Here is a 20862-nt window from a genome sequence, read left to right as displayed (position 1 = left end):
ACAGTTTCTGCAGCTTAACTGCAGCCTCTTCCTGTTGCCTGCCTTGCAGCAGTGCTGTTTCCCCACTGCATGTCCTGACATGGATCTTACAGGCTTGGATGAGCCCTGGAGCAGGCTGCCCAGAGAGGTGTGGGGTCTCCTTCCCTGGAGATTTTCAAGTCCCACGTGGATGTGTTCCTCTGTGACCTGCCCTGTGTGACCCTACTCTGGCAGGGGGTTGGACTGGATGACACCAAGCTGGGAGCAGATGTTGGTCAGTTAGAGGTTAGAAAGGCTCTGCAGAGGGACCTCGACCGACTGGACAGATGGGCAGAGTCCAACAGGATGGCATTCAACAAGTCCAAGTGCCAGGGTCTGCACTTTGGCCACAGCAACCCCATGCAGAGCTACAGGCTGGGGCCAGAGTGGCTGAGAGCTGCCAAACAGAGAGGGACCTGGGGGTGCTGATTGACACCCGCCTAAACATGAGCCAGCAGTGTGCCCAGGTGGCCAAGAGGGCCAAGGGCATCCTGGCCTGCATTAGGAATGGTGTGGCCAGCAGGAGCAGGGAGGTCATTGTGCCCCTGGACTCTGCATTGGTTAGGCCACACCTTGAGTCCTGTGTCCAGTTCTGGGCCCCTCAGTTTAGGAAGGACATTGAGACACTTGAAGGTGTCCAGAGAAGGGCAACAAGGCTGGGGAGAGGCCTTGAGCACAGCCCTGTGAGGAGAGGCTGAGGGAGCTGGGGTTGCTTAGCCTGGAGGAGGCTCAGGGGTGACTTCATTGCCCTCTACAACTACCTGAAGGGAGGTTGCAGCCAGGAAGGGGTTGGTCTCTTCTCCCAGGCAAGCAGCACCAGAACAAGAGGACACAGTCTCAAGCTGTGCCAGGGGAGGTTTAGGCTGGAGGTGAGAAGGCTCTTCACAGAGAGTCATTCGTCACTGGGATGTGCTGCCCAGGGAGGTGGTGGAGTCACCGTCCCTGGAGGTGTTCAAGGGGAGATTGGATGTGGCACTTGGTGCCATGGTCTAGTCGTGGGGTCTGTGGGGACAGGTTGGACTTGGTGATCTTTGAGGTCTCTTCCAACCTTGGTGATACTGTGAGACTGTGAGACTGTGATCTCCAGAGGTCCCTTCCAAACTCCACCATTCTGTGATTCCCTCCACACCCAGTGTGGCTCCAGCACAGAGCTCACCCAAGGTGGGGCTCTGCTCCTGCCAGCTTCTGCACCTTTGCTCCCCAAAAGACCACTGAGCAGCCAGGCAGTGGGAGAGGATGGAGGCAGGTGGGGGACCCTGGGGCTTGGGGCACTTCCTTGGAACAAAAGCAGGCAGACCATGGGCAGAGCCTATCTGAGCAGGGCACAGGCACAGGGGGAATGGAGGTGGTTTGTGGCCAGAAGGGGATTCTGCTAAATTAAAAATATATATTTGTCTTTGCTGGTAGAGCAGAAGCCAGGGGAGCAGGCAGGAGGCAAGTGAGGAAGCTTCATTTAATTAGATTATGAGGCCCCAAAGGCTTCAAGCTCATAAAAAGGTGGGGGAAAAAAAAGGCATGGTTTGTGTGGCTGGGGATGGGGCTCCTGCCAAGTGCTGCCTTAGGGAGGATTTAGGTTTGACCTCAGAAGGTAACAGCAGTGGCCAAGGGCAGCTCTTGGAGCTACCCTTCAGCAGAGCCTTGAGCAGAGCAGGAGCTGGTTGACTGCAACTGGGAGCCTTAACCTGCAGTTGTTCTTAGGAAGAAGCTCTGCACCAGGAGGCTGCTGGAACACTGCAGCAGGTTGCCCAGGGAGGTGGTTGAGGCCTCATCCCTGGAGGTATTCAAGGTGTGGCTGGACAGGGCTCTGAGCCCTCTGGAGGATGTCCCTGCCCTTGGTTAGAGGGCAGAAGGGCTCTCCAGAGGGACCTTGACAGGCTGCACAGATGGGCAGAGTCCAGCAGGATGGCATTCAACAAGTCCAAGTGCCAGGTGCTGCACTTTGGCCACAACCCCATGCAGAGCTGCAGGCTGGGGTCAGAGTGGCTGGAGAGCAGCCAGGCAGAGAGGGACCTGAGGGTGCTGGTTGACAGCAGCTGAACAGGAGCCAGCAGTGTGCCCAGGGGGCCAAGAAGGCCAAGGGCATCCTGGCCTGCATCAGGAACAGTGTGGCCAGCAGGAGCAGGGAGGTCATTCTGCCCTGTGCTCAGCACTGGTTAGGCCACACCTTGAGTCCTGTGTCCAGTTCTGGGCCCCTCAGTTTAAGAAGGACATTGAGACTCTTGAAGGTGTCCAGAGAAGGGCAACAAGGCTGGGGAGAGGCCTTGAGCACAGCCCTGTGAGGAGAGGCTGAGGGAGCTGGGGTTGCTTAGCCTGGAGAAGAGGAGGCTCAGGGGAGACCTTCTTGCTGTCTACAACTACCTGAAGGGAGGTTGTAGCCAGGAGGGGGTTGGTCTCTTCTCCCAGGCAACCAGCACCAGAACAAGAGGACACAGTCTCAAGCTGTGCCAGGGGAGGTTTAGGCTGGAGGTGAGGAGAAAGTTCTTCCCAGAGAGAGTTGTTAGCCATTGGGATGTGCTGCCCAGGGAGGTGGTGGAGTCACCATCCCTGGAGGTGTTCAAGAGGGGATTGGATGTGGCACTTGGAGCCATGGTTTAGTAGTCAGGAGGTGTTGGGTGTCAGGTTGGACTTGATGATCTCTGAGGTCTCTTCCAACCTTGGTGATTCCATGATTCTATGCTGAGTGCAGGGGTTGGAGTGGATGAGCTTTGGTCCCTTCCAGCCCAGCCCATTCTGTGATTCTTTAGAGGCAAGGACATCTCTTGTCCTTCCAGGGCTCTCCACCCAGCTCTCTTGCTGCTCTCTCACCATTAAAGCTCTCTTCTTCCTTCAGGGCCAAGGAAGAAGTTCTTTCCTCTGCACAGGTGTGGACACTGAGGCATCAGCTCAGACACAGAGCCCTCACCTGCTGCAGGAGCTGAGGTGGTTTCCTGTGATAGCTCTTTGCTAGGGACTTGTGGGATTGGTGGGTGGCCCTTGGTGGCCTTGGCCAGGTGGCCATGCAGTGGAACAGCCTTCACAGAATCACACAGAATCACCAAGGTTGGAAGAGACCTCAAGGATCATCAAGTCCAGCCTGTCACCCAACACCTCCTGGCTACTAAACCATGGCTCCAAGTGCCACATCCAATCCCCTCTTGAGCACCTCCAGGGATGGTGACTCCACCACCTCCCTGGGCAGCACATCCCAATGGCCAACAACTCTCTCTGGGAAGAACTTGCTGTCCCTCTTCACCCTGAGCAGGGCAGTGAGGTGGTCACAGGCATGGCAGCAGGCAGGGGGTGTCCCTGGGCCATGTCTGGCCTGGTTCCCCGAACCAGGATCTGTTTGCTCTGTGTAACCTGGGCCATGGGGCAGCCCCAGAGAGACATCCAGAGAAACAACACTGTGAGTGATTGGTTATCTTGGGGAGCAAGTGGTGGAGTCCCCATCCACTGGCTCTTCAAGCAAAGCTTGGCTGTGGCACTTGGTGGCAGGGTGCAGCTGGTGTGGTGGTGTTAGGTCATAGGCTGGACTGGATGACCTCAGAGGTCTTCTCCAGCCTCAGTAATTCTGTGGTTCTGTGAGGATGTGGTGTGGAGGCTGCTGGGCTGGGAGACCCTCAGCCACTCCAGTGCCTGGGCTTTGCAGTACTGGGCTGGAAGGTGCTCTGCTCTGCTCTTTGCTGGGCTGGGAGACCCTCAGCCACTCCAGTGCCTGGGCTTTGCAGTACTGGGCTGGAAGGTGCTCTGCTGGAAGGTGCTCTGCTCTTTGCTGGGCTGGGAGACCCTCAGCCACTCCAGTGCCTGGGCTTTGCAGTACTGGGCTGGAAGGTGCTCTGCTCTGCTCTTTGCTGGGCTGGGAGACCCTCAGCCACTCCTGTGCTTGGGCTTTGCAGTACTGGGCTGGAAGGTGCTCTGCTCTGCTCTTTGCTGGGCTGGGAGACCCTCAGCCACCCCTGTGCCTGGGCTTTGCAGTACTGGGCTGGAAGGTGCTCTGCTGGAAGGTGCTCTGCTCTTTGCTGGGCTGGGAGACCCTCAGCCACTCCTGTGCTTGGGCTTTGCAGTACTGGGCTGGAAGGTGCTCTGCTCTGCTCTTTGCTGGGCTGGGAGACCCTCAGCCACTCCAGTGCCTGGGCTTTGCAGTACTGGGCTGGAAGGTGCTCTGCTCTGCTCTTTGCTGGGCTGAGCTGGAGGTGTTCAGAAAGTAATGTGGCACTGTGGGACATTGTCTGGAGGCCATGGAGGTGATTTTGTGACTCTCTGAACTCAGCTGGGCTGAGCTGGGCTGGGCTGGGGTGAGGTGAGGGTCCCAAGCCTAAGGACCTGGCTCTGCTGCTTTGTGGTGTCCTCTGCTCTGCAGCCCCAGCTGCTCAGCACAGCCAGGAGCCCTTGCCAAGGTATTTGCTGATGGAGCTAGGGACAGTGGAGCTCAGGTCACCTGCAGAAGAGGCTTTCTGCAGCCCCTCATGTGGTGGGGCCCTGCCACCCTGCTCCTTCCCACCCACAGAGATGGAGCCAAACCTGCTGCCCTTACCCAGCATGAACCCCCCAGGCTCATCAGCCTTCCTGTGCCCACCAGCCACAGAGCCTGGCAGGAGCTGGGCACAGAGCTGCTCCTTTCTGGGACACCTTGAGCCCAGCAGTGCATGAGAAGAGAACTCTCAGCTGTCTCTTGAAGCAGAAGATCAGCCCAGCTGCCAGCCCTCTGCTCCAGGCTCCATGTAATCAGAGGTGGCTTGGAAAGGATTAGGGCAGGTAACCAGCAGCTTCCATGTGCAGTTTGTCCTGTGTCACAGGCAGCATCCCTGAGGTTCTCCAAGGGCCTGGCTGTGAGGCACTGACAGCCTCTGCCAAGGATTTATTAACCCTTCATGAGCTAAGCCTACCTGAGCAAAGCTTGACCTGCAGCCTCCTCCCCCCTCCTCTGGCTGGTCCTTGCTGCTGGCTGCTGAGGACTCACTTTGAATCCTGGGTTCAGTTCTCACTCTCAGAAGGACATTGAGGAGCTGGAGCAGGGCCAGAGAAGGGCAACAGAGCTGGGGAAGGGTCTGGAGAAGAGGGCTGGGGAGGAGCAGCTGAGGGAGCTGGGGGTGTTCAGTGTGGAGCAGAGGAGGCTGAGGGAGACCTCCTTGCTCTCTGCAGCTCCCTGAGAGGAGGCTGCAGCCAGGAGGGGAATGGGCTCTTCTCTCATGCAACAAGTGCCAGGACAAAATGGCCTCAATTTGTGCCAGGACAGGTTCAGATTAGATATCAGCACAGGTTCCCAGGCCCTGGCCCAGCTTTTAAACACCTCCAGGCATGGGGACTCCACCACCTCCCTGGGCAGCCTGTGCCAGTCCCTGACCACTCTGGCAGCAAAGACATTTTTCCTCCTCTCCAACCTGAGCCTCCCCTGGCACAATTTCAGGACATTTCCTCTCCCTCTCTCACCTGAGAGTGGGGAGCAGAGCCCAACCCCCAGCTCACTGCAGCCTCCTCTCAGGGAGCTGCAGAGAGCAATGAGGTCTCCCTCAGCCTCCTCTTCTCCACACTGAACACCCCCAGCTCCCTCAGCTGCTCCTCCCCAGCCCTGTTAACCAGAGCCTTGCTCAGCTCTGTTGCCCTTCTCTGGCCCTGCTGCAGCCCTCAGTGTCCTTCTCAGCATGCAGGAAGCCATGATTTGAGGTGTGCCCTCCCCAGGGCCCAGTACTGCTCTGGGGAGACCTCCCCTGCAGTGCTGTGGGGTAGGGAATTGCTGTCCAGCCATAGAAAGGTCCTCCCAGGGGACTGGGCAGCCTCTCAGTCCCAAGGGGTATGGCACTGGGAGTTCTGTTATTCCATCCCATAATGTTGCACCTTTGTCTTCTATGTGACCTGGCTGCATAGGCAGTGTCTCCCCCTTTTGCCTCTCTCCTGCTCCCTGCAGGCTGCTGTCTCTTGCCTGCTGTTCCAGGAGAGGCTTTTGGCCTCCAGCAGCTTGGCAGAGCATTACCTAGGCCTGGGTAGGGAGGAATGGGGGTGGGGGAGGAGCAGTTGTGGCCTGTGAGGGTTGGTTTGGCCAGGTTTGGGGGGAGGTAGTGGAAAGCTTTGGCTTAGTGAGGTTCTGTGGTAGGCCCAGACTGGAGAGCTGGGCTGAGGCTGACTTTGGGTTTGTGCACTTTGTATTGGTGCAACTGTTTGTGAACAGAGCTTCCTTTACACTGCCATTCCTGCCAGCCCTTTACTGCCCTGGGGAGGAGTAAAGAGCTTCTCTCTGCTCCCTAAACCTGCATCCAGCTCTGCAGCCCTCAGCACAGGAAGGACCTGGACCTGATGGAGAAGGTCCAGGGGAGACCCATGAAAATGATGAAGGGGTTGGAGCAGCTCTGCTATGGGGACAGGCTGAGGGAGCTGGGGGTGTTCAGCCTGGAGAAGAGAAGGCTCCAGGGAGACCTCAGAGCAGACTTCCAGTCCCTGAAGGGGCTACAAGAAGGCTGCAGAGGGACTGTTCCCAAAGGCCTGCAGGGACAGCACCAGGGGCAATGGCTTCAAACCAGAGCAGAGCAGATGGAGATTGGATGTAAGGAACAAGCTCTGCACCAGGAGGCTGCTGGAGCACTGCAACAGGTTGCCCAGGGAGGTGGTTGAGACCCATCCCTGGAGCTATTCCAGGTGAGGCTGGAGAGGGCTCTGGGCAACCTGCTGTGGTGGAGGATGTCCCTGCTGAGTGCAGGGGGTTGGACTGGGTGAGCTTTGGAGGCCCCTTCCAGCCCAGAGCATTCTGTGGTTCTACATGGGCAGAGGATGCCCAGGCAGGAGCCCTCCTCTCAGGCTGTGCTCTGAGCTGAGGGAGCTGCCTGAAGATGGAGAGCCAGGGCACAGCAAAACCTCTGCCCTTTGGCTTAGATTCATTCCTTCACAGAACCACAGAACAGTTTGGGTTGGAAGGGACAGCAAAGCTCAGCCAGTTCCAAGCCCCTGCCCTAGGCAGGGACACCTCCCACCAGCCCAGGCTGCTCAGGGCCTCATCCAGCCTGGCCTGGAACACCTCCAGGCAGGAGGCAGCCACAGCCTCCCTGGGCAGCCTGTGCCAGTGTCTCCCCAGCCTCACTGCCAACAATTTCTCCCTCATCTCCAGTCTCAGTCTCCCCTCTCCCAGCTCAAAGCCATTGTCCCTGGCCCTGGCACTCCCAGCCCTTGTCCCAAGTCCCTCCCCAGCTCTCCTGGAGCCCTTCAGGTACTGGAAGGCTGCTCTGAGGTCTTCCTGGAGTCTTTTCTCCAGGCAGAAGAGTCCCAACTCTCCCAGCCTGTACCCCCCAGGGGAGCTTCTCCAGCCCTCTGATCATGTCTATGGCCTCCTCTGGACCCCCTCCATCAGCTCCAGGCCTCTCTTATGCTGGAGGAAGCTGAACTGGAGGCAGTTGGCCAAATCCCCATCCTGGGGAGGCGGAACAGCAGCTCTGTGGGAGCTGGGAGCTGCCCTTCTCCTCAGCTCCCTGCCATGCATTAAACATTCTCCCTCCTCTGCTGTTCTCTCTCTGGAGGCTTCTGCTTCTCTCTGAGCCCCAGGAGGATCCCTGTGAGTAGCAAGGTCTCCAAGCAGGTCAAGGCTTGCTTCTGCAGAAGTGCAGGTCTAAAGGGCAGGCAGCCCCCTCTGGCTGCCCTGTCACTGGCAGCCCCCTCTGGCTGCCCTGTCACTGGCAGGACCTTTGTCCTCCTGTTGGCAAACCTCAGAACCCTGGGTGGGGTTTCAAAGGAGCCTGCTGCAGGCTCCAAGATGCTGTCAGGAGCAGAGGAACATTCAGATTCATGTTCAGCAGCCTCCTGGAACTACTCCTGGGGAACACCTCGGCTCACTATGCTTTGTGGAAGCTTAAGCATCTCCTGCCACCTCACCAGGACATCAAGGGACAGAACCAGAGAGTCATCTGCTTGGGCAAGACCTTTCAGATCACTGAGTCCAACCCTTCCCTCAGCACTGCCAGGGCACCACCAAGCCATGGCCCTCAGCACCACATCTACACAGCTTTGAAACTCCTCCAGGGATGGGGACTCCACCACTGCCCTGGGCAGCCTGGGCCAGGCCTTGACAACCCTTTTGGGGATGAAATTGTTCCTCAGGCCCAACCTGAACCTGCCCTGGTGTAAGTTAAGGCCATTTCCTCTTGCCCTGTCACTCATTCCTTGGGACAAGAGATGCTGCAGCCCAGGCTGTCATCTCCCTAGGCTTGAGTGTGTGGCTGTGTCTCCTCTGAGGAGATCAGTGAGGTTGGGATGATGCATGGGCAGGACAGGAGGAAGGCTCAGTGTGGTGCAGCCCAGCTGCCAGCACAGGGCCAGCACCATGTCAGCAGTGCTGAGAAGATTCTTTTGTTTGCTCCTTTTTTATGTATTCTTTTGTTTACTCCTTTGAGGAGCTGCAAGGAAGAGCCAAGAGGAAAGCTGCTGAGGGTTTAAAGAATCAATGTAGTGCTTCCTATAGGTGAAAAACATGCAAAGCTGCCTTTGCTTGGCCAAGATGAAGTTCTGCAGGAGCTGTTTGGAGCTCACTGTGTGCTGATTGCTCTGGAGACCACAATAAAAATTTCATGTAAGGAGCTGCAGACCTGGGGATGTGTGGTTGGAAAGCTGCAACAGGGAGGGGGACCTGGGGCTGGTGGTTGGCAGGCACTGACCAGGAGCCAGCAGTGCCCAGGGGGCCAGGAAAGCCAATGGCATCCTGGCTTGGGTCAGAAGCAGGGTGGGCAGCAGGGACAGGAGGTGACCATGCCCCTGTGCTCAGCACTGGGGAGGCCCCACCTGGAGTGCTGTGCTCAGCTCTGGGCCCTCCCTGCAGGAAGGACATTGAGGGGCTGGAGCCTGTCCAGAGCAGGGCAGCCAGGCTGGAGAAGGGCCTGGAGCCCCTGGGCTATGAGGAGGGGCTGAGGGAGCTGGGGGTGTTGAGGCTGGAGAAGAGGAGGCTGAGGGAGACCTCCTTGCTCTCTGCAGCAACCTGAAGGGAGGTTGGAGTGAGGAGGGGGCAGCCTCTGCTCCTTGGTGGCAAGGGACAGGAGCAGAGGCAATGGTTCCAAGCTGTCCCAGGGGAGGCTGAGGCTGGAGCTCAGGAAATCTTTCTGCCCTGGAAGGGCTCTCAGACATTGGAAGAGGCTGCCCAGGGCAGTGCTGGAGTCAGCATCCCTGGGGGTGTTGCAGCAGCTGTGGGGCTGGTGCTCAGGGACATGGTTTGGTGCTGAGCCTGCAGTGCTGGGTGGAGGGGTGGAGTGGCTGAGCTTGGAGGGCTCTGCCAGCTGGGCTAGTTCATTGCCCCTGAGCAGTGATCCCAGGGGCTCAGTGAAGCCCAGCACCCACAGCAGTGAGTGCCCAGATGGCCTTCTTGAGGCACATTTTCTCCCAAGCCAGGTCAGTGCTGCCATGGGGCAGTACCCAGGTAGGAGAACTGGCAGCCAGGCTCTGTCATGGGCGGGCTGGCCCTGGTGACTCTCACAGATGACTTCCTGAAGCCTTATCTGGGGGTCTCACAGCACTGCCTGAGTCCTTGTCTGCTCCAAGTCCCTCAGAGGCTTGAGGATGTGGGTTGGAATGAAGAGTTGGAGGCCAGACCTGCCCTCCATGGTGGGGTTCCAGTCCCCCTCTATCTGCAGGCCAGATCTCAGTGCTTCCAGCCCTCCTGTCCTGTGGCACACAGCAGTGCTGAGCCATCTGCTTGTCTCAGAGAGGCTGCTGCAAGGCAGGCAGCTGAAGGCTGGGATGAGTTTTTCAGGTCATAAGCTGAGAGAGCAACCAAAACTGCCAGGATCCCTCTTGGATTGCCCCAGGCTGGTGGATCCCAGCTGGGTCAGCAGAGGGAAGGGCATGCCCATGGAAACTGGCAGGGACACAGCTCCTCCTGAAGCAGGGCATGGTGTGGGCTGTGAGCAGCTGCACACAGCAGCTCTGGGTTGCTCCACAGAGAGGGTGCTGCAGCCACACTGCCTTCCACAAGATGCTGCAAGTCCAGCAGGTGCTGGGAACACAGGGAAGGGCTTCATGGAGCAGAGGCAAGGGTAGCAGGGAAGAGTGGAGAGCAGGGCAGTCCTGCCTCCCTCCCTCCAGCTCTGCCTTGTTCCTCTTGCTCCTGCCCTGGAGCAGCACCTTCAGAGTCTGGCTGAGACCCCAGCCCAGCCCTGCTCAGGACACCACAGCCTTCAGCTGAGTGCTGCAGGGGGGTTAGAGCTTAGTGCCCCTGCAGAAGGACAGAGGGCAGGGTGCTGTGCAGGCTGGTTGGAGCTGTGCCCACAGCTGGAGCTCTGTGCACTGCTCTGCTCTCCCCATCTGCAGGCTGGGGCAGAAGAGATCCAGTTAGAGAAAACCCAGGGAAAGGCTCTCAGAGTGCTCAGGGGGCTTGAGAAGATGGCACATGAGAAGAGGCCAGGAAGGCAGGGAGAGGAGAGCTTGAGAGCTGAGGTCTTCAAAACCATCTGAAGAGAAGCCTCCAGCCCATGGGAGGCACAGCTGAGGATTCTCACCACGGGAGTGGGAGCAGCTTTTCCTGCTGAGCCCTGTTGAAAGGGCAGAGGTCAAAGCAGAGACATGAGAGGGAGGAGATGCACTTCAAAAGGAGGAGCCCTGGCTGTGATCTCTTCATCTCTCTATGGGTTTGCCTCCTCAAAGAGCCTCCTGAAGCCATGCACCCAGCCTGCACCCAGGGTGATGCTGTAGCTGCATTCTGGAAGCTCCTTGGTGAGTTGGGTCAGGAAAGCAAAGCTGCTGCTGTCCACCAGCCACAGCATGGAGGGGAGCAGCAGCATGGAGATCTGAGAGCCTTTTGTTCCTGCCTGCAGGGGCTGGGAGCTCAGGGCACAGGGGTGATCAGGGCAGAGGATGCTACTGGAAGTGCTTTAGCCCAGGGAGCCCAAGGGCTCTCTCCAACAGGAGTGAGCAAGGGAATTTGTAAGCTCCTGCAAAATCCAAGCCAGGTGCCCAGAAAAACTGATCACAGAACCACAGCATGGCTTGGGTTGGAAGGGACACCAAAGCTCAGCCAGCTCCAAGCCCCTGCCATGGGCAGGGACACCTCCCACCAGCTCAGGCTGCTCAAGGCCTCATCCAGCCTGGCCTGGAACACCTCCAGGCAGGAGGCAGCCACAGCCTCTCTGGGCAGCCTGCTCCAGTGTCTCCCCAGCCTCACTGTGCAGAACTTCCTCCTGATGTCCAACCTAAATCTCCCCTCTCCCAGCTCAAAGCCATTGTCCCTGGTCCTGGCACTCCCAGCCCTTGTCACAAGTCCCTCCCCAGCTCTCCTGGAGCCCTTCAGGTACTGGAAGGCTGCTCTGAGGTCTCCCTGGAGCCCTCTCTTCTCCAGGCAGGACAGCCCCAACTCTCCCAGCCTGTGCCCACAGGGGAGCTTCTCCATCCCTCTGATCATGTTTATGGTCTCCTCTGGACCCTCTCCAACAGCTCCATGTCCTTGTGCTGGGGGAACCAAAACTGGAGGCAGTGCTGCAGGTGGGGTCTGAGCAGAGAAGGGCAGAGGGGGAGAATGATCTGCCTGAGACGTGAGTTAGGAACAGAATTAAGGATGAGAGCCCCAGAGGTTCCCTCTGCCTGCTCTAGGTACCCTTCAGGTACTGGAAGTCTGCTCTGAGGTCTCCCCAAAGCCTTCTCTCTGGGAATGCCTCCTGTCTCCAGGATGAAGAGACCTCAGAAAGAGCAGGCTGCCTGAGGGTGTGGGACCTGAGGCTCACTCAGAGGGTGGAGATCCTGAGATGCTCCTGGTTGGAGCTGTCTGTGCTGCACCCACACTACACCAAGCAAATCCCAGCTCTCCCTCAGCCTCTGCCTGCAGCACCACCAGCAGGGCTGTGCCTGACTGCTGCAGTGGCTGCTCTGCTGGAATCCCCCATGGTAGCAGGGTGCCATGAAGGTCAGGGGCACACAGGGAGCAAGGCCACAGCCAGCAGCTTCTCACAGGGGTCTTCCCCTCTGTCCAGGGCTGGCGAGACCACATCTGAACCTGTCTGGTATTGGACCTCCAAGCACAAGAAGGAAAGGTGCCAGCTGGATCTCCAGCTGCCAGCATGGGCTCAGGAGGCCAAGGGGCTGGTGGCACCTGAGTGGCAGCACAGATATCTTCTGGCTTTCCCTGGATGACAGCTTTCACCTCCATGCTCCAGGGGAAGATGTGGGACAAGCTGCTGCTCTTGCCCCCAGAACTGGCTTATGCTTCTTGACCTGGGCAAGGGCTGCAGCACCACTGCCAGCAGCTCAGGGCCAGCAGAGCAGGCTGATGCTCTGGGTCAGGACACCTCCCACAGCTTTGCTGAAAGACCCACAAGGCTCAGCCCTGCTCTGCAACCTCCATACTTTCAGGCTGGTGTGGCAGGTGCCAGGCCTCAGTGCATCCCCCGGGACCTGCAGCCCAGCACATGCCAGAGGAGAGCAAGCAGCTGCCTGGACAGCCCTTCCCCACCCTGAATCCTTCCCTGCTCCCTGACCTTGACTCAGGGCTTGTCAGATGAACAGAGGATCTCCTGCAGCCCCAGCACCACAGGAGCCACATCAGAATGTGTCCATGGTGTCACAGAATCATAGAATCAATAAGGCTGGAAGAGACCTCAAGGGTCATCAAGTCCAACCTGTCCCCCAACACCTCCTGACTACTAAACCATGGCTCCAAGTGCCACATCCAGTCCCCTCTTGAACACCTCCAGGGATGGGGACTCCACCACTTCCCTGGGCAGCACATTCCAAGGCCAATCTCTCTTTCTATGAAGAACTTCTTCCTAACATCCAGCCTAAACCTCCCCTGGCACAGCTTGAGACTGTGTCCTCTTGTTCTGGTGCTGGTTGCCTGGGAGAAGAGACCAACTCCCACCTGGCTGCAACCTCCCTTCAGGTAGTTGTAGAGAGCAATGAGGTCTCCCCTGAGCCTCCTCCTCTCCAGGCTAAGCAACCCCAGCTCCCTCAGCCTCTCCTCACAGGGCTGTGCTCCAGACCCCTCCCCAGCCTTGTTGCCCTTCTCTGGACACCTTCAAGAGTCTCAATGTCCTTCCTAAACTGAGGGCCCCAGAACTGGACACAGGACTCAAGGTGTGGCCTAACCAGTGCTGTCCTTGTGCCTCCTGCTCACCCCCTGGGCCTCCTTGCAGGCTTGCTGGGGATGGGGCAGCAGATGGGGCAGAGCCCTCACGAAGGGTCTGCTGCCCCACCTCCACCAAGCCCAAGGGAAGGGGAGGTGAGGCATGAAGGCAAAGCAAGGCTGCAGCAGCGAGCCCCCTCAGGGTGTGAGCAGGAGCTGCAGCAGCTCACACTCAGCGGAGCAGCAGGCTCCTCTCCCAGCCTCCCTGTGCTGCAGCAGCCAAACCCGAGGTGGGAGTCGTTCCAGTTCCTAACACAGGGAAGAAAATGAAGATTAAATCATTTCCCACCAAGCATTCAGCTTCAGCAAGAGCTGGGAGACCTCCAGAGCCAGCCCTGAAAGAGCTGCTCTGTGGCTTCCAGCCCCTCACACAATCAGGGCAAACTTTGCTACCTCACTGCCCAGGGCTGCTGCTGTCCTGCTCTGGCTGCCAGCCTGGCACTGCTGCCCCCCCCTGCAAATCCAGGTCACCACCTCACAGCAATGGGGCACTCCTGCTCTCCTTCCCCACCCCCACCCAGCCCTGCCCCAGCTCCTCATGGTGCAGGTGTAGGGCAGGACCCCAGGAGCAGGGTGAGGCTGAAGCAGGGAGCTGCTCCCTTACCCGTGGGTGGCACAGGACACATGGCAGCAGAGGGGTGGTGTTGCCAGGATGCTGATAGGTGAAGCCAATAGCAGCTGGCCTGCTTGGACCCAGCCTGCAAGAAAGAGCAGCACCAGAGGGCTGCAGGAAGGGCATCCTCACTCCCTTCTGCCTCTCTTGCACCTCGTGGTGGGAGCACCAGGCCCCAGCACTGGGAAGCAGGTGGACAGTTCTGGTTTTGCCATGGTTAGCTCTGGATCTTAGAGTCACAGAACCACAGGAGCACAGGGTCACATTGGCTGGAAGAGAGCCTTGAGATCCTGGAGTCCAACTGTTAATGCAGCACTGCCAAGTCCACCACTGAACCACCTCCCTCAGCACCACATCTCCACAGCTCTTCAGTGCCTCCAGGGATGGGCACTCCACCACTGCCCTGGGCAGCCTGGGCCAGGCCTTGACAGCCCTTTAAGTAAAGAGGTTTGTCCTGATGTCCAACCTAAACCTCCTGTGGTACAACCTGGGGCCGTTTTGTTTTGCCCTATTGCTGGTTAGGGGGCAGAGGAGACCGACCCCCACCTGGCTCCAGGCTCCCTTTGTGGGGGGTTTAGAGAGTGAGAAGCTCTCCCCTGAGCCCCCAACCTATTGTACAGCCCAACTTGTCCTACAGTGCCACCCAGCCTCCTGCCTCCCTGTATCCTGCTTTGTCTGAGCACCAGAGGGGGACCTCTGACTCCCTGTCCCCCAGTACTGAACTTTGTTCTCCCCCAACAGCCTGGCTGGAGCTGTGGCTGCTTTAAGCCAGAAGCTGAGCTGCACTTTGGTGCTTTCTCAGAGTTGAGAGGCTGTCTTTGGAGTCTGTCCAGCACTGGTGAGCTTCCAGGTCTTTGCTGGAGGCAGATGTGGACAGCTGCAGCCATCTGACTCACCCTTGGTTGTCTTCCTTTGAGCCCAGCCTCCTCCTCATCCCCTGGCCCATGTACCTGTCCCACCCAGCTGGAGCAGTTCTCAGAGGAGCCCTGCTACAGATGGCTCTCTCATGGGGTCACAGAATGGCAGAGACCCTCTGCAAGCAACGTGGGATAGGCTGCCTGGTTGACAGAGAATCATAGAACTGCAGCATGGGTTGGGTTGGAAGGGACCTCAAAGCTCATCCAGCTCCAAGCCCCTGCCATGGGCAGGGACACCTCCCACCAGCCCAGGCTGCTCAAGGCCTCATCCAGCCTGGCCTGGAACACCTCCAGGCAGGAGGCAGCCACAGCCTCCCTGGGCAGCCTGTGCCAGTGTCTCCCCACCTCCACTCTAAAGAATTTCTTCCTCCTCTCCAGTCTCCACCTCCCCTCTCCCATCTCCAAGCCATTGCCCTCTTCCTATCACTACAGCTTGCCTGCAGACTCCAGGTGCAAGTGACAGCCTCCACCCATGTGTGTATAATGGAGTGAGGATCAACAGGAGACATAAACATCTCAGAGGAGCTCAGGAGGCTGCAAGAGGCTGAACCTCTGCTGGCTCTGCTCGGACCAGCAGGCTGGAAGCCGATGGTCTTCAAGGTTCAGCAGCAGTCTGTGTGTGCATCCTCCCAGGGCTTCCCAGTGCCTCTCCTCCAGCGGGAGCTCAGGCCAAGAAGAGGATGCCCAGAGGCCTAACTGCTGACTCCTCAGCCTTCTCCCAGACCAGGAGCATCCCAGTTAGGCTTCCCACACGGGCATGGTGCAGGAGCTCGGCCACAGCAGCAGAAGTGGCAGGGTTGGGGATGAATAACCTAAACTGGTCCAAGTGAGGAGGGCTGGATGGGACCTCACACTGGCTAAGGTCTGCCAGCACTTCTCACTCATCCCTGGCTCCTCACCACATCTAGCTTCCTGTTTTCTGGTTGCATGCAACTCTGCCAGGCTGGAATTTGGCTTGGGTGGTGTCTGGTTCCTGCTGAAGTTTTTGGCTGGCTGGCAGGGAAATGAGGAGCTGCAGCCCCAACCTTTTGGCTGGGTTTAAAGCACTTGACTCACCAGAGCCCCGCAGTGTTCTTCCCATGGTAAGGGAAAGGCCAGCAGAGCTCTGTTGGGAGAGGCTTCTCCAAAGGTCTGAGCCCTGGCTCTGTGCTTGGATCTTGTCTTCACTGGAGGAAAGCCAAAATCTGGCCCAGCTCAGGTTTTCAGCATCACTCAAGATCAGTAGCCTGGAGTGGTGGTGCTCAGGAGAACCTTGGCAATGTTTCAGGTCCACTCCTTGAAGATGTGCCTTGCCTTGGCCCTGCTGTCTGTGCATGGGGAGACCAAGCACCTGAGCCTCACCTCCTGTCCAATTTTTGGTCCTTCCTCATTTTGGATGACAGAAAAACAAGCTAGAGGAGACCTGGTCACACGTGGGAACCTGAGGACTGGCTCTGGAGCTTGTTTGGACCTGTCCTGGATGGGTTCAGCTCCTGCAGGGGGGATTCTGGGCCCCAGCAGGCTCAGGTGGTGGCATCCCAGAAGCCTTTCTCTTGTCTGGGAGATGCAGGTGGGCGAGAGAGAGGCCAAAGGCTTTACAAGAGTAAGCTTAAGAGAAAATGTCAACAGAGCCTTCCACGGGGCCTTGGCACAGACATCTGCTGCCAAGCTCTGCCAGGGTCTCTCTGCAGCCACTGGAAAGCAGGTGGCACCTGAGCCCAGCTGACCTCTGGGACTGCACAGGCAGTGGAGCCCTCTGTGTCTGTCTGCATCAGCTCTGCAGCAGTCCTGGGCTGCTGCAGGGACAGCTCCCTGGAGGTGACACATCTGTGGTGACCACACACCTGGGGTCACCCCGTGAAGGGGCATCCTTGCTGCTCTGCAGGGGAAATGCCCTCACCACTGCCTTGGAGAGTTCAGATCTGCTGACAGAGACCTCAGGCCTGGCTTCTGCTCTGCTGGGGACTGTTGGAGGAGGCCCAGCTGTGTCCCTCTGTGGATTTTGTGGGTGACATCGGACGTTCAGTGTGCTCATCCTCAAGTTTCCCCTGGAGCCCCACAGTCCTGTGGTGCCTCTGCTCTGCTGTATTCACAAAGAGAGCAGCCAGAAGCTCTTCCCGAGGGTCCCTCCTGCCCTGGGCAGCTGTGCTGGCCCGGCTGGAAGCCAGGCAGGAGCAGAGCTCACGCAGCAGGGCACGGGTGGGAGTGGGAGACAGCCTCCCGGGGAGCAGCAGCACAGCTGCGTGGGGCTCCCCTCTCGGTGCTGGCTCTGACTTTCTCTGGGGCGTTGTTGCAGGCGGGCAGCGCGCAGGGGCCGGCGGCGCAGGGGCCGGCAGCGCAGGGGCCGGCGGCGATGCGGCAGAAGCTGTGAAGGAGGGGATGCAGGCTCCTGGAGAGCAGGTAACGCTGCACCGCACTCCCGCACCCAGCCCCTGCAAGGCTCACCACATCGCCCAGCTGAGGGCAGCAGGACGTGGGCAGCAGGGCGGATCCTGCCCCCAGGGTGGGACTGTGGGGCTGGAGCAGAGCCGGCCAGATCGTCATTCCCGTTGGGATCGGTCCTGCACAACCAGGCACTCAGCACACACCCGTGGGGGAGGGGGGTTGGGGTTCAATCCCACCTCTGGCTCCTTGCCCAGGTGCAGGGGAATCAGCACCAGGAAGGAGACACTGAGGGGCTGGGGCTGGGATGTGTCCAAAGAACAGCAAAGAAGAGGCTGGGGAAGGGTCTTAAACACAAAGTGTTGTGAGGAGCAGCTGAGGGAGCTGGGGGTGTTTATTAGAGGAGGCTGAAGGGAGACTTCATTGCTCTCTGCAGCTCCCTCAAAGGAGGCTGGGGTCAGGTGGGGCTTGGTCTCTTCTCACATGTAACAAGAGGAAACAATGACTTCCCTGCTCCTGCTGGCCACACTATTCCTGAAACAGGCCAGGATGCCATTGGCCTTTTTGGCCCCCTGGGCACACTGCTGGCTCATGTTCAGCCGCTGTCAACCAGTACCCCCAGGTCCCTTTCTGCCTGGCTGCTCTCCAGCCACTCTGACCCCAGCCTGTAGCACTGCATGGGGTGTTGGGGCCAAAGTGCAGCACCTGGCACTTGGACTATGTCTGAGGATGGTCACAGAATCATAGCATCATTAAGTTTGGGAAGACCTCTAAAGACCATGCAGTCCAGCTGTCAGTCTAAGACCACCAGGGCCATCCAAACACATTCCCAAGTGCCATGGCCACAGGTTTCCTGACCACCTCCAGTGATGGGGGCTCCCCCAGCTCCCTGGGCAGCCTGTTCTGCTACTCCTGGCTGGCAGCTGATGACAGACACCCTGCAGCAGCACTTGTGGGGAGAGATGTGTTCCACTGGCAGCTGTGTTCCACCGGTGTGCTGTCAGCAGGGACAGCCACACAGGTTGGCCCATCACAGCTGCTTACAAGTGTTACAAACAACACCTTGCACCCAGCTCCTGCTGGCCTGGCACAAGCAGCCATGCCACATCCCTGCCCCCAGCCCCGGGCAGCTGCTGGACACGGCTGGGGCACCAGGGACCTGAATAGCTAGGGACCCCCGTGCTTGAGGCTGGGGTTACGGGAACAGCAGGACAAGGTGGGCTCCTGATGGCTCGGCAGGACTGTCCTCTCGAAGCATCACCGTGCTGAGCTTTTCGGAAAAGCAGCAAGCCCCGGGGTGGTCTTTTCTTGCTTTTACACCCAGGGGTCGGGAGGGGTGGGGGAGCATTTTCCATGCTCTGCTTCCAGCCACCACCCTTCCGAGCGGCTCTCGGCTTGCCGGCGCCTCGCTGCGGGCCGTCGGGGCGCTCCTGACGCGGTCCGTCTGTCCCTAGGAAGCACCGAGCCTGAGCTGAGCGCGGGGAGGGAGCCCGCAAGCGCTGGGACGAGAGGAACATGAGCGAGAACGGCCACGTCCCGAGCTCCGCTGCTGTCGACGGCTGCGACCTGCATTCCTCGGGCTCACAGCCCACGGCGCCGGCCTCCGGCGATGGGGACGAGCAGCCCGGGCGGCCGGCAGAGCCTGCCAGAGGCACAGCCACCCCCCGGCGCGGCGCTGCCAGCCCCCGGCGCGGCGCTCAGCCCTCCCCGGAGTCTGACGGAGAGCCTGGGGGCCAGGGGGGGCAACATCTGGCGGCGCTGACGGAGCCGGGCGAGAGGCAGGGGGAGCAGGGACTGGGGACGGGCGTCGGCAGTGAGAGCAGCCCTGGGGAAGAGGCAGCGCTGGCGAACGGCGTGGACGTGGAGCTGGAGCAGCGCGACGGCGGCGGCGGGGCCAGCCCGGGAGGCACGGAGCCGGCCGAGAGGAGGTCCCCCAGCCCGGAGCCGCCCGGCCAGGCCCTCAGCAGGGAGCGGTGGCACAGCGTCCTGGGATCCTCAGAAGCTCTGAGCGCTGACGAGCCCGAGGAGCCGCTTGGGTGAGTGCGAACCCATTCCGGAGCTGCTTTCTGTGTGTTGTTCCTCAAGCCCCTCTGGTTTGAGTTACTCTGCTCCATGTGTAACTCATCAGTTAAAAATGCTGCAGCTGCTTTCATGGCTGCCTCTGGCTTTCCACTCCTTTTCTCTCTGGGCTTCTCACACCACTTTTTTGCCTGATACAAATGCAGAAGGTCTGAGCAGAGGCAGCGGCTGGCCGCAGAGGCACTGAAGCGAAGGAGAACCTTTAGGGCGCTCCAGGGTGCTGGGTGTGCTCACTTTGGGGGTGTCCCACTTGCAGCGCTCACAGCAGTTACTGGAGATAGCTCAGGACAAATATGACAGCCTGGGGATGGTGGAGAGCTGGGCTTGTCTGGGAGGCTGGCGCACTGTGGATGTCCCTGGCAGCAGGATTTGCTCTGGCAGTCCCTGGGCCAGCAGCTTGCAGCTCTGTAGCCAGAGGAACACGTCCTTAGTAAAAGAGGGCAAGGCCCTGCCACACCTGGCAGGTGGTACCAGTGCCTGGGTGGCACAGGGGTAGTGGTAGGACACAAGAGATATCTTGGGCCATCCTGTTCTCAAGTGCTTGAGACACAGCATGTGTGATGACCCTTCGTTTCTGTCCCCTGCACTGGCAGCCTGACCTCAAGGGAGAACTCTCCAGGCTGGGACACACACCAGTGTGGTGCCCACAGCTGATCTTCTGCCTCTGCCCAGACCTCCCTGGGGCTCTGCAGGCTGGGGGCTGAGGGAATATGGCTGAGAGTTGGGATGAGGTGGGGAGTTTCCCAAGCCATTCCTGTGGGAGAAGACCTCATCCAGAGGTCTTTATCACAGCCACCAGGAGCTGCTGTGTCTTATTGCCCTACCTCAGCAGGAGAGGGCTGGAGAAGAGCAGCAGAGGTTGTCACAGAGGAGCATGGCCTTCCTGAGAGGAGAATGTATGAAAGGGACAGGATGGCCAAGAGTGACCTGTGAGTCACCTCCTGGGTTTGGTGCAGTGCGGGCTGCTGGCTGAGCTGCTGGTTGGGTGCAGTCTGGAGCGGCAGCAGGGCTGGGAAGCCACACAGCCTGTGGGCTGCCGAGGGGAATCTCTCATTCATTGCATTCCCGGTGTTGAGCAGGATCCCCTGTTAAAACCTGAAGGAGCATCACTCTTGAGAGTGCCAGAGCATTGGGGCACGCTTCCCAGAGGGATTGTGGAGTCTTCTTCTCTGGAGGGATTCCAAACCCACCTGGAAAGCATCCTGGGCAACCTGCTCTGAGTGATCATTGCTTTAGCAGAGGGGTTGGAGCAGGTGATCCCCAGAGGTCCCTTCCAACCCCCTCCATGTTGGGATTTTGTGATTCAGTTTCAAGAAGCATAATAGAAGGTACTGAAGAGGAAGAGCACCCAGTGGAGGCAGCTGATGTCCAGAGTTAGAGGAGCTGACCCCCAGGTGGGTCCCACAAGACCCATAAGCTATGCAGTCAGGTCTTGGGTGTCCCCAGGTCTCTCAGATTGCCAGGAAATTGTCTTTGCTTGGTATGTGGCTCCCTGGACAGATGGTGAGTTCAGAAGGCAGCTAAGGGTGCTCAGTGAATGCTTCTACAGCCACTGGAAGGGCATGGGAGTGGTGGAAGTGGCAGGCTGAGGATCTGGAGATGATGCAACCTGACTGGGCTCTGCATGCACAGCCATGTCCTGGTGCTCTAAACATATTCCCTTGGATAGCAAATAAGTCTTTGGGGAAGCTGAGTGCACCAGGGACGAGTCCCACACCATAGTATTCACAGGCAGGAGAGCAGCTGGAAAACTTCAGGGATACAGCTGGAATCTGGGAAAGGGCTGAGGGATCAGCTTGGCTCACTGTGGGTTTGTTCCT

The 20862-nt window shown here is 58.8% G+C and overlaps 1 protein-coding gene across 1 annotated transcript in view; it reads left to right on the top strand.

Moving 5' to 3' along the window:
• The first annotated feature begins 18421 nt into the window (after positions 1-18421).
• The window catches only part of PSD2 (pleckstrin and Sec7 domain containing 2), a 42700-nt gene continuing 40259 nt past the window's right edge, over positions 18422-20862 (top strand). Inside the window, exon 1 of the mRNA XM_054168414.1 lies at positions 18422-18999. Within this exon, the coding sequence (XP_054024389.1) occupies positions 18479-18999 (521 nt within the window). The 5' untranslated portion in view covers positions 18422-18478. The remainder of the gene's footprint in view (positions 19000-20862) is intronic.

Source organism: Dryobates pubescens, chromosome 16 (genome assembly GCF_014839835.1).
Source record: "Dryobates pubescens isolate bDryPub1 chromosome 16, bDryPub1.pri, whole genome shotgun sequence".
Classification (NCBI taxonomy): Eukaryota; Metazoa; Chordata; class Aves; order Piciformes; family Picidae; genus Dryobates; species Dryobates pubescens.
Note: the sequence above shows the minus strand (reverse complement) of the source record. Positions and strands in the feature narration are given on the sequence as shown.